Consider the following 13,651-nt stretch of genomic DNA (forward strand, 5'->3'; position numbering starts at 1 on the left):
GTTTTAAACGAAATTGGGATCCTTAGCATTAAGAAGAAAAAAAAAACTGAAAAACTGTATACAGAAAAAATATATAAATTCAACATGCAACAATTTAAAGATTTTACTGAGTTACAGTTCATATAAGGAAATCAGTCAATAAATTAATTTGTCCCTAATCTATGGATTTCACATGACTGGGCAGGGGGCGCAGTCATGGGTGGGCCTAGGAGGGCATAGGCCCACCCACTTGGGAGCCAGATCCACCCACTGGGGAGCCAAGCCCAGCCAATCAGAATTAGTTTTTCCCCACAAAAGGGCTTTATTAGAGACAGAAATACTCCTCAGTTTCATTAGCTATCCGGGTGGCTGGTGTCAGACGATCCCGCAGGTGAAGAAGCCAGATGTGGAGGTCCTGGGCTGGCGTGGTTACATGTGGTCTGCAGTTTCTCTAAAAGGACAATGGAGGTGGCTTATTGTAGAGAACTCAATTCTCTGGCAACAGCTCTGGTAGACATTCCTGCAATCACCATGCCAATTGCATGCACCCTCAAAACTTGAGACATCTGTGGCATTGTGTTGTGTGACAAAAATGCAACTTTTAGAGTGGCCTTTTATTGTCCCCAGCACAAGGTGCACTTGTGTAATGATCATGCTGTTTAATCAGCTTCTTAATATGCCACACCTGTCAGGTGGATGGATTAACCAATTTGTGCATAACATTTGAGAGGAATAAGCTTTTGTGCGTGTGGAACATTTCTGTGATCTTTTATTTCATCTCATGAAACATTTGACCAACACTACGTGTTGCATTTATATTTCTGTTCTGTATGTATGTATGTATGTATGTATGTATGTATGTATGTATGTATGTATGTATGTATGTATGTATGTATGTATGTATGTATGTATGTATGTGTGCATGTATGTATGTATGTATGTATGTATGTATGTATGTATGTATGTATGTATGTATGCATGTATGCATGTACGTACGTACGGTGGGGGAAAAAAGTATTTGATCCCGTGCTGATTTTGTACGTTTGCCCACTTACAAAGAAATTATCAGTCTATAATTTTAATAGTAGGTTTATTTGAACAGTGAGAGACAGAAAAACAACAACAAAAAATCCAGAAAAATGCATGTCAAAAATGTTATAAAATGATTTCCATTTTAATGAGGGAAATAAGTATTTGACCCCTCTGCAAAACATGACTTAGTACTTGGTGGCAAAACCCTTCTTGGCAATCACAGAGGTCAGATGTTTCTTGTAGTTGGCCACCAGGTTTGCACACATCTCAGGAGGGATTTTGTCCCACTCCTCTTTGCAGATCTTCTCCAAGTCATTAAGGTTTCGAGGCTGACGTTTGGCAACTCGAACCTTCAGCTCCCTCCACAGATTTTCTATGGGATTAAGGTCTGGAGACTGGCTAGGCCACTCCAGGACCTTAATGTGCTTCTTCTTGAGCCACTCCTTTGTTGCCTTGGCCGTGTGTTTTGGGTCATTGTCATGCTGGAATACCCATCCACGACCCATTTTCAATGCCCTGGCTGAGGGAAGGAGGTTCTCACCCAAGATTTGACGGTACATGGCCCCGTCCATCGTCCCTTTGATGCGGTGAAGTTGTCCTGTCCCCTTAGCAGAAAAACACCCCCAAAGCATAATGTTTCCACCTCCATGTTTGACGGTGGAGATGGTGTTCTTGGGGTCATAAGCAGGATTCCTCCTCCTCCAAACACAGCGAGTTGAGTTGATGCCAAAGAGCTCCATTTTGGTCTCATCTGACCACAACACTTTCACCAGTTGTCCTCTGAGTCATTCAGATGTTCATTGGCAAACTTCAGACGGGCATGTATATGTGCTTTCTTGAGCAGGGGGACCTTGCGGCCGCTGCAGGATTTCAGTCCTTCACAGCGTAGTGTGTTACCAATTGTTTTCTTGGTGACTATGGTCCCAGCTGCCTTGAGATCATTGACAAGATCCTCTCGTGTAGTTCTGGGCTGATTCCTCACCGTTCTCATGATCATGGCAACTCCACGAGGTGAGATTTTCATGGAGCCCCAGGCTGAGGGATATTGACAGTTATTTTGTGTTTTCTTCCATTTGCGAATAATCACACAAAATGTTGTCACCTTCTCACCAAGCTTCTTGGCGATGGTCTTGTAGCCCATTCCAGCCTTGTGTAGGTCTACAATCTTGTCCCTGACATCCTTGGATAGCTCTTGGAATCTGATTGATCGATTGCTTCTGCGGACAGGTGTCTTTTTTAAAGGTAACAAGCTGCGGTTAGGAGCACTCCCTTTAAGAGTGTGCTCCTAATCTCAGCTCGTTACCTGTATAAAAGACACCTGGGAGCCAGAAATCTTTCTGATTGAGAGGGGGTCAAATACTTATTTCCCTCATTAAAATGCAAATCAATTTATAACATTTCTGACATGCGTTTTTCTGGATATTTTTGTTGTTTTTCTGTCTCTAACTGTTCAAATAAACCTGCCATTAAAAGTATAGACTGATCCTTTCTTTGTCAGTGGGCAAACGTACAAAATCAGCAGGGGATCAAATACTTTTTTCCCCCACTGTATGTATGTACTGTATGTACTGTATGTATATTCGTTTTTATTTTTTTTCTCCAAAAAATGTAAATCGCAGTGCAGTTATCACAAAACATATTATTCTCTGTGTTATAGCCTAACTAGACGATAGGCTATAAAGACCTGGGAAAAGTTGTTTAATTTAAATAAAACCAGAGAGGAAGAGGCAAACTTTAGGCTACTTTGGTGAATTTGCGAGGCATACAAGACAGATTTCCAGGACATAGAGTGCATTCAGAAAGTATTTCAGACCCCTTGACTTTTTCCAACTTCTCTGTTACGTAACAGCCACATTCTGAAATTGATTACATTTAAAATGTTCTTCAATCTGCACACAATACCCAATAATGACAAAGCAAAAACAGGTTTTTAGCCATTTTTGCCTCTGAAACACATCCCCACAGCATGATGCTGCCACTTCCATGCTTCACCGTAGGGATGGTGCCGGGTTTCTTCAAGACGTGACACTTGGCATTCAGGCCAAAGAGTTCAATCTTGATTTCAACAGACCAGAGAATCTTGTTTCTCATGGTCTGAGAGTCCAATAGGGGCCTTTTGGCAAACTCCAAGCGGGCTGTCATGTGCCTTTTACTGAGGAGTGGCTTTCGTCTGGCCACTCTACCATAAAGGCTTGCTTGGTGGAGTGCTGCAGAAATGGTTGCCCTTCTGGAAGGTTCTCCAATCTCCACAGAGGAACTCTCTAACCACAGGTAGCCTAGTGGTTAGAGCGTTGGGCTGGTAACCGAAAGGTTGCTGGATCAAATCCCCGGCCTGACAAGGTGAAAATCTGTCGTTCTGCCCCCGAACAAGGTAGTTAACCCACTGTTCCCCGGTAGGCTGTCATTGTAAATAAGAATTTGTTCTTAACTGATTCCCCTAGTTAAAGGTTACATTTAAAAAATCTAGAAATAGCAGACGACTCCTAAATTGCATTCTCACCATAAAGCCAAGGACGGTGAATCATTGCAATAAGTTTGATTTTTAATCAAATTAAATGGAAAACAAACAATTGTTACAGGAAAATAACTTACATGTTTCTAAATATGACTGTGGCTCGCACAAGCCACTTACATTTATTTCTAAATACGAGGGTCACCGGCATCATCTCATCTCTCATTTCATGATTGGCAAAATAATAATGGGAGCTGGCAAAAATAATGATAAAAAGGGGATGTCCGCTCACTGTTTTGCTGCTCCCAAACTTGAGGGGAGACTATGCTTGGTTTTTAATCAAATGAAACAAAAACAAGCAATCTGTTTTGTAAAACAACAACAATATTTCTAAATAGGATGGGGTCAGAATCATGATATCATAAAGCGCATCCCTCGTTCTATGGCACTGTGTGCACACCTAGGCCTAAATATCTTTGCCCATAACATTCACACGTCTATACAAAATACTAGGCTCCTGTTTAATTGTATCGTTTCCTATGTGCAAGGCACATTCTCAAAAATAATGTGCCGTTGATATGGCATTATAGGAGCACTGAATAGTTTTGAGGACAGCGTCTTTGGTAATCGGACGAGGGGCGCTCTTTGGATGGATAGCCTACTTTAACTAGCGAAATTAAGTTTGCAGGTATGTCAATTGTGAATCATGAAAAAGCATGAGGGCAAAAACCTATGAATAAAACCCCTTTATTCATAGGCTACTTAGCTAATGCATGCCCAGAATAAAAAGATGCACCTATGCGAAGATGCAGAACCTTGATTAAGGAGAGGGTAGGCTATGCTTGGTTTTTAATCAAATTAAACCAAATGGGGGGAAAACCAATAGCTTTTTATGTTTCTAAATACGAGATTCACCGGCACAAAAGGTACATCTCTTGTTCGATGGGCACTTTGCGTCGCGGCTGGATAGTGTCAAGTCCTGACCATAGAAAGATGTTATTTAGGTCAGGGCGTGACAGGGTTTTTTCTTCTATGTTTTCTATTTCTATGTTTAGGTTCTAGTTTTGTATTTCTATGTTGGTTTTGTTAGGGATGATCTCCAATTAGAGGCAGCTGGTCCTCGTTGTCTCTAATTGGAGATCATACTTAAGTAGGGGTTTTTCCTCCTGGGTTTTGTGGGTGATTAATTTTGAGTTGTGTATGTTTCACATCTGCGTTACGGTTTGTTGTTTTTGTCCTTCAGTTTATTTATGTATTGTATAGTTTCACATTATAAATAAAATGTAGAACGACACACACGCTGCACTTTGGTCTACTCCTTTCGACAACCGTGACATAATCACCCACCACCAAGGGACCAAGCAGCGTGATCAGGAGTGGACAATGGAGGACATTTTGAATGGCAAGGGATCCTGGACGTGGGAGGAGATCCAGGCTGGATGGGATCGCCTCCCATGTGAACAGGTGGAGGCAGCGAGAGCAGAACGGCAACGTTACGAAGAACTAGCACGGCAACGACAGAAGCACGAGAGGCACCCCGGGGGGCACACGGGGAGTTTGGCAGAGTCAGGGTGGAGACCTGAGCCAACTCCCCGTGCTTACCATGGGGAGCGAGTGAAGAAGCAAGCACCGTGTTATGCGGTGATGCGCACTGTGTCGCCAGTGCGCATTCACAGCCCGGTGCGATCTGTGCCCGCGCCCTGCATTTGCCGTGCTAGATTGAGCATTCAGCCAGGAAGGGTGGTGCCAGCTCAGCGCTCCTGGTCTCCAGTTCGCCTTCTCGGTCCAGGATATCCTGCGCTGGCGCTGCGCACTGTGTCGCCAGTGCGTATTCACAGCCCAGTTCGTCCTGTGCCAGCTCGAAAGTAAGCATCCAGCCAGGACGGGTTGTGCCAGCTATTCGCTTGAGACCTCCGGTGCGCCTCCACAGCCCAGTATATCCTATGCCTGCCCCACGTACCCGGCCTCCAGTGAGTCTATCCAGCCTGGTATGTCCTGTGCCTGCTCCTCGCACTTGCCCTGAGGTGCGTGTCACCAGTCTGGCGCCACCTGTGCCACTCCCACGCATCAGGCCTCCATTGCGCCTGCTCAGTCCAGGGTGTCCTGTTCCTGCTCCCCGTACTCGCCCTGAGGTGCATGTTACTAGTCTGGCGTCACCTATGCCAGCCCCATGCATCAGGCCTCCAGTGCGCATTCCCAGTCCAGAGCTTCCGGCGACGTTCTGCAGTCCGGAACCTCCTGAGACGGCCTGCAGCCCGGAACCTCCTGAGACGGCCTGCAGCCCTTGAACCTCCGGCGACGGCCTGCAGCCCGGAACCTCCGGCGACGGCCTGCAGCCCGGAACCTCCAGCGACGGCCTGCAGCCCGGATCCTCCGGCGACGGCCTGCAGTCCGGAACCTCCGGCGACGGCCTGCAGCCCGGAACCTCCGGCGACGGCCTGCAGCCCGGAAACTCCGGCGACGGCCTGCAGCCCGGAGTCTTCGGTGATGATCTACAGTCCGGTTCCTCCGATGACGATCCACGGTCCGGTGGTACTGAAGCAGAGGGATCAGCGGGCGGAGCGGGGGTTACGCCCCGAACCGGAGCCGCCTCCTCTGTGGGAGGATCCGCTGGATGATAGGGTTCTGGGTACTGCACCAGAGCCGCCATAGACAAGTTACCCACCCTGCCCTCCCCCTTTTTTTTCCCTTTTTCTTTTTTTGGGGGGTGGGGGGGTTTGTTGTTGTTTTGTCTAGGTGCAGTCGGAGTCCGCACCTTTGGGGGGGTACCGTCACGTCCTGACCATAGAAAATAACATCTTTCTATGGTAGAGTAGGTCAGGGCGTGACAGGTTTTTTTTTCTATGTTTTCTATTTCTATGTTTAGGTTTTAGTTTTGTATTTCTATGTTGGGGTTTTGTTTGGGATGATCTCCAATTAGAGGCAGCTGGTCCTCGTTGTCTCTAATTGGAGATCATACTTAAGTAGGGGTTTTTCCTCCTGGGTTTTGTCACTGTTTGTTGTTTTTGTCCTTCAGTTTATTTATGTATTGCATAGTTTCACAGTATAAATAAAATGTGGAACGACACACACGCTGCACTTTGGTCTACTCCTTTCGACAACCGTGACAGATAGGGTGCACTTCCGCTCTCAAAATCCATGCGTTAAGACTATTAATCCATACTGTTTAGACCTGCTTTTGGTGGGTCTTGAAACTCCCTTCAGCACTGCATGAAATTGTCACTTTTTCACTTGTTTTTAAGGACACACCTTAAATATTGCCTCCCCTCCCACCTCAGCGTAAATTGCTGAACCTGGAAATAGCGGTGGAAAATGCCAGTGCTCCAGTTTTTACATTATTAAATTGCAAACTAACTTGCATTTGACACTTGCACCTCTTTATCACCAGCCAAAAATAGAGCCTGAGATGGATTAATGAAGTAAAATATATATGAATAGAGATAACCTACTTATTATTAGTGAGATGAATGTCTACTCACTAGGCACAAACTGGTTGAATCAACATTGTTTTATGTAATTTGTCAACGTATTGTGACGTGGAACCTAGGTAGAAAATACATTGGATTAGAAAAAAGTCATCAACGTGCATTTAATGTTTTGATTTATTTTGATCTTTGGTTAAGATGGAGACGTGAACGAACATTTTGATTATTAATTTGTAGACAAACTGGAATTAAAGCCAGAATAAGTCAGATGCACACATGGAACTATCCAAGCAGTAAATACATCTCCTTTAAATGTTGATATTTGGTTGCGTTGTCCACCAAACACAATTCAATGTTACTTTTGTAATACATTAAATAGCCTAAAATGAAGGCTATTTTACGAACTAATGTAACATTAAACCTTAAAATGAGTAACATCCATGGCCACATTTAGAGGTTACTGTAACTATACATTTCTTCTTATGTGTAGCGTGCATGTTCAAGATAGCATGGATAGCACGTCGCAGGTCTGTGGAGGTCTTTACAATTGCTGTAATAATCTGTGCTGAATCTTGAACGGCATTGATCACATGCACCATGTACTTTTAATGTGATCTCAACTGCAATACAGGTAATTTGTCTCTAAAGTGATAACACAATCTGTTGTACAAATATTCCATTTGGACTTTGCTGTGCTTTTAAATGGTTGAAAGCATATTGATAACATATTGGAAATTCAACACATTTTTGGCTGTCTTTTTGAGTGGGTGAACATTGGTTGTAATCTCTTTGAATCAACGTCTTAACCAAATATTTCCCAATTATTCACGTTGAAATTATGTGGTGTGACCAGTGGTTAATGACTTGACTAACTTAGTGACTATTCAATTATGTTATGTTTTCCAGTTCGGATAGCGATCAATGAAATGGCCTTCCTGAAAACCAGAGATGAGGACGAGACAGCCAACCTCATCTGGAGCGACTCGGCTGTGCAGCACGAGAAAATTGCTGATCTCAGGAACTACCAGGTATGTAGGGAACAGTTTGACACATCTTTGCTTTGGTATGCCTGTGACCTTCCACATGGTGTGGGGTAGAATTTCTTTCTTTAAAGTAAAGATGTTTGTTTGTGAAGTAAGTTCTAAAGGGGGAAGGGTGCAGTATAATTCGTATTGAGGAATTAATTAGAAAATAATGCAGTACATCTTTGCCTCAAACGCAATAGAGGTGAACACTTTTCAGAGAACATCGGAGGGTTTCCATGTCTGTGGTTTTCCCGTCAAATTGGGCTACTTTGATAACGGTGCCACTGGTGAAAATGTATTAGTTGCGGGTTTTTGGGCTACTTCTAAATTTTTCAGTTCTATCTGGGATCCTTGGGACGTCCCTACCTTAATCTTAACCCTTACCTAAACCTAACCTTAAACATTTTACATTTTGACTTCAATGGGGTGGGGACGTCGAAAGGACCCTGGATACCATGGACCCTTCTAAATTACACCTCAGCCACCAAGGCATTTAAAAGCATAAATATATTTCACTGACCTGCTGCTGACTATCAGGCAGTGAGGCAGGCTGTTGCTGAGTGAGTTAGTGAGTGGAGGGGATGGGCCAGAGGGGGGCGTGTGTGTGTGTGTGTGTTGAGAAAGTGGTGCAGCAGGCAGCTGAGTCACATGAGTGAGAGGCGTGCAGCAAGTGCGCACATCAACAGGTGATGCGAGAACAACAATCTAACCGCACAAGTTTTGTGGAAGCTACTCTGAAAATATAGTTTACCAAGGTACCAATTACTTTACACTAAAAGAAGTTAAGCTGCGCTAATGCTACCATTAAACTGTAATACTTACTTTAGTTACTTTGAAAAGTAGATCACTACATCCAAGCTACTTAGTGATAAATTATCATATCTAAACCTAAAATGTCATAGACTACAAATTGCAAGAACACATGTTAAGAGTGTGCAATTTAGCCTATTAAAAACAATGTTTGAAGTGAAAATTAATCAGGTCTTATGCCAAAAAAGAAAGGAAATTCTTGCTTACTTCACCGATATTTAGGGGTTCACAGCAAAGCTGAGAACCCTATTGTTATTCTTAGATGTTTTTTTCCTTGACATAGTCAAACAACTCAAGCATACACTGAGTATACAAAACATTAAGAACACCTGCTCTTCCATGACGTAGACTGACCAGGCAAATCCAATTGAAAGCTATGATCCCTTATTGATGTCACTTGTTAAATCCATTTCAATCAGTATAGATGAAAGGGAGGAGACAGGTTAAAGAAGGACTTTTAAGCCTTGAGACATGGATTGTGTATGTGTGCCATTCAGAGGGTGAAAGGGCAAGGCAAAATATTTAAGTGCATTTGAATGGGGTATTGTAGTAGGTGCCAGACGCACTGGTTTGTGTCAACAACTACAACGCTGCTGGGTTTTTCCACACAACAGTTTTCTGTGTGTATTAAGAATGGTCCACCACCCAAAGGACACCCAGCCAACACTACTGTGGGAAGCATTGGAGTCAACATGGGCCAGCATCCCTGTGGAACGCTTTCGATACCTTGCAGAGTCCATGCCCTGACGAATTGAGGCTGTTCTAAGGAAAAAGTTGCGGGGGGAGGTAGGGCTGGTCAATATGGCCTAAAAGTAATATCTACATTTTTTTTAGAGGTTTGGACAATTCACGATATATATCTCGATTTTTCTTGTTTTTCTCTACACAAATAAAAAATGGCCAAGACATAATTCTTAATTGAATTTTCTTTATTAAAATTAAAGAATATACAAGGTCTCAAGGCCTATTTGTGCAAAACATCATCATTGTATGCAAATCAAATAAAAAATTAAGAATGAAAACATGTATCCCTAAGAAGAATTTGCACAATAATAAATCAAATAATAAATATTCTGTCAAACAAAATGTCTTCCTTTACTTTGTTCTTCACAAGTTTCTGGCAAGGAACACAAGCCTGTCTAATGACTCTGGCTTGAGGCATGCCCTGTGACATGTCACAATGTTCCCACCTGTGCTAAAGACCTCTGAAGGGGCACTTATAGCAGGAATGCACAGGTACTTTTTAGCAAGCTTACTCAGTCTTGGGAAGTTGGCCTCATGGAGCCTCCACCACTCAAGTGGGTCTTTGTCTGGGTCTGTGTCAGGGGACATCATCAAGTAACTTGACAACTCACTTTTTTTATGTTGTCCTCTTCTGACTGTGGGCCAGACAGCACTGTCTTCTTGAAGAAGCTTACAAGTGTTTTCTTGCCCTTCTTAGACACAGGTTCACTTTCTTCTTCTTGGTGCACAGTTGTGCCAGGGTGACGTGTGCTTTCCTCAGCTAGCAGAGACGTCAGCTCCAAAACAGCTCTTTGTTTGATGCTCTCAATCTTGTCATCTGCTATATATGTTGTCCTGAACCAGGGATCCACCAGCGAGGCCATATCAAGGAGTTCAACTGTGAAAGGATCTTCGTACTTGTCGTTGAGATACTGTAATGTGGCACTCTTGGTTTTCTTTGAGCGTGCCCTCACCTTCCTCTGGCTACAGGAGGCTGCTGTTGAACAGGTTTAGCACAGGCTTGTTGTATGAGACGCTGACGTAGTTCTCCCCAGACAGCGTGTCAGTGAATTCCTGTAGTGGGCCAATGGCTTTGTTCACTGACTCCAACACATCAATATCCTGATAGTTGGTCACATTTACATTTTACATTTAAGTCATTTAGCAGACGCTCTTATCCAGAGCGACTTACAAATTGGTGCATTCACCTATAATATCCAGTAGAACAACCACTTTACAATAGTGCATCTAAATCTTTTAAGGGGGGGGGGTTAGAAGGATTACTTTATCCTATCCCAGGTATTCCTTAAAGAGGTGGGGTTTCAGGTGTCTCCGGAAGGTGGTGATTGACTCCGCTGTCCTGGCATCGTGAGGGAGATTGTTCCACCATTGGGGTGCCAGGTGCCTGCTTTTTTTCTCTGAGCCCAGGACTCGGGCTATGGCCTTTTCTTGTTCCAGTATTCGTTCTATCATCTTCTGTCTTGACCCCCACCTGGTTGGGGACTCTGTGATGAGCTGGTGAGTGTGTAGACTGAGCTCAGTCTGTGCTAGAAACAAGTCTCTCCTCTTCTTCCAGCTGAAGGAAAAGATACTGACCACCTTCTTGCACAACCCAATGGCATGGTCAACTCAGGGTCTTTCCCACCATTCTCTGAAAATACTGAAGAAAGAAAGGATTCTAAGAATGCCAGCATGTTCAATAATGTGACAAGTACAGCATTCAGTTGACCTGTCAAACCAAGACCAATGCTTTTATCATGTTGCTCCCGCTGTCAGTTGTCATGCACACCTGTCGGTCTTCGCTCATCTTCCACGATGCCAGAGAGTCTTTTAGAGCCTGGGCTATTACTTTACCCGTATGATCATCGGGGAAGTAAGACGTCTGGAAGCAGACATTTTGCAATTTCCAGTCTTCATTTATGTAGTGGACTGTAAAACTTAGGTATGGCTCTGATGTTCTGCTCGACCGTAGATCGACTGTGGTGGAAAAATAGGAAACAGTAGCCAGCTTCTCTGCGACTCTTTTGCGGGTAGCAGTATATAATCGCGGCAGGGCTTCTTCCGTGAAATACTTGTGGCTTGGCAGCTGATATTTGTGATCAACTGTACGTAGCAGCTTTTTAAAGCCTGGCTTTTCTCCTGTAAAGATTGGGACCATATCTTTCGCTATGTAATAGGTCACTGCATCCGTTATCTTCTTCCACCTCAAACTTTTCTTGTCATAAGGGATTAAGTTTGAAAAGGATGCAGCTATGGTAGTTTGTCTTTTAGCAGACGTTTTGGGAAGCGAGCGACTGGAATCGGCATTGCGTAGTCTCACGCATTCCTCCCATTCCACCGCATGTTTCAGTTGCAGGTGATGGGAGAGGTTGGTTGTCCTGCTGCTTTTCGTAGCAATTGTCTTTCAACACGTTTTACACAGGACATTAATTTGCTGAACATCAGACCTCTTAAACCCGAACCACTTCCATATTACTGAAAAAACATTGCTGTCCTTTTTGGGGATGATAGAGAGCAGTAGAGATGCTATGAAAAGCCAACTGACATTTACTCCTGATGTGCTGACCTGTTGCACCCTCGACAACCACTGTGATTATTATTATTTGACCCTGCTGGTCATCTATGAACATTTGAACATCTTGGCCGTGTTCTGTTATAATCTCTACCCGGCACAGCCAGAAGAGGACTGGCCACCCCTCATAGCCTGGTTCCTCTCTAGGTTTCTTCCTAGGTTCTGGCCTTTCTAGGGAGTTTTTCCTTGTCACCGTGCTTCTACACCTGCATTGCTTGCTGTTTGGGGTTTTAGGCTGGGTTTCTGTACAGCACTTTGAGATATCATCTGATGTAAGAAGGGCTTTATAAATACATTTGATTTGATGATTTCCTCACGAGAGGCTGAGCTGGCTTCCTCACTTTCCATTTTGGTGGAACTCTTACCACCACTACACTTCTGCGGCGTGGTTACAATTTGTGAAAGGCTGTCTAGGGTTGTGATTGGTGGATAACCTCTGAGCACGTGTTGTCATACAATTGGGACATGATTCGACATTGGGCTGATAGAGAAGAGAGTGAGATGCTGCATTTGTAAAACATTGCAACATTATAACAGAACCTCGATTCTTGCGATACAGGCATTTTCCATATCGCGCTAAAACATAGTCGAATATATCGAAAAAAAAACTTGATATATCGCCCAGTCCTAGGGGGAGGGTTCAACTCAGTGTAGGTGTTCCTAATGTTTGGTTTACTCAGCCTAGATTGGTAACTTTATTTCTAATTTGGCACACAGAAACTAGAGGCCATGAGTAACTTGGTCAAAAAGAATGGTGCTGATTGGCCTATAGGCGGTGCTGGGGCGGCAGCGTAGCCTAGTGGTTAGAGCGTTGGACTAGTAACCGAAAGGTTGTGAGATCAAATCCCTGAGCTGACAAGGTACAAATATGTCGTTCTGCCCCTGAACAAGGTAGTTAACCCACTAGGCCCTCATTGAAAATAAGAATTTGTTCTTAACTGACTTACCTAGTTAAATAAAGGGAAAGAAATAAGCGGTCTCACTAAAACTCTTATCCGCCACCCCTAGAGACTTGAAATTGTATATGTAGGTGTCTTTCCTCATGCTGATCAAAGGCCTCAAGGACCCATCGGGATAGATTTTGGAAAACCTTTTGAAAAACATATTCTAATGAATCATAGGTCCAAATAACACCAGATTTGATATCTAACCCCATGGTGCATCTCTTATCTTAGTTTGAGAAAAGCTAAGGGCTAGAGTTAGCACTAGCAGTTAGCTACATACTTCTCCAGTCCGACCAATCAAATGGAAAAATGCAGAGAACAAGGTGAAGCAATTTTACATTGTCATTATGGAGACCCCTACTGGATAAATGTGGGCACTCCTCTCTTCCGGCAAAAAAAAAAAAGTGGTTGAGTGATTATTGGGCTAAATTATTTTGCTAGATCTGGCAACCCTTGAGTCTTGTGACACACAGCTCTACTTCCTTTCCACACAAATGTTGCTTATCCCATTGTCATTATATACAATGGCAAGAAAAAGTATGTGAACCCTTTGGAATTACCTGGATTTCTGCATAAATTGGTCATAAAATTGTATCTGACCTTCATCTAAGTCACAACAATAGACACACACACACTTAAACTAATAACACACATATTATTGTATTCAATATAGACAAGAAAAATACATC

General features: G+C 43.4%; 1 protein-coding gene across 4 annotated transcripts in view; it reads left to right on the forward strand.

Annotated features, from left to right (window-relative positions):
- The window catches only part of ttll7 (tubulin tyrosine ligase-like family, member 7), a 142,141-nt gene that overhangs the window by 47,075 nt on the left and 81,415 nt on the right, over window positions 1-13,651 (forward strand). For all 4 annotated transcript variants that reach the window (XM_029706283.1, XM_029706286.1, XM_029706284.1 and 1 more), the window contains one exon: window positions 7,795-7,916. In XM_029706283.1, coding sequence (XP_029562143.1) covers window positions 7,795-7,916 — 122 coding nt within the window. The remainder of the gene's footprint in view (window positions 1-7,794; window positions 7,917-13,651) is intronic.

Source organism: Salmo trutta, chromosome 22 (assembly GCF_901001165.1).
Source record: "Salmo trutta chromosome 22, fSalTru1.1, whole genome shotgun sequence".
In the NCBI taxonomy this organism is placed as follows: domain Eukaryota; kingdom Metazoa; phylum Chordata; class Actinopteri; order Salmoniformes; family Salmonidae; genus Salmo; species Salmo trutta.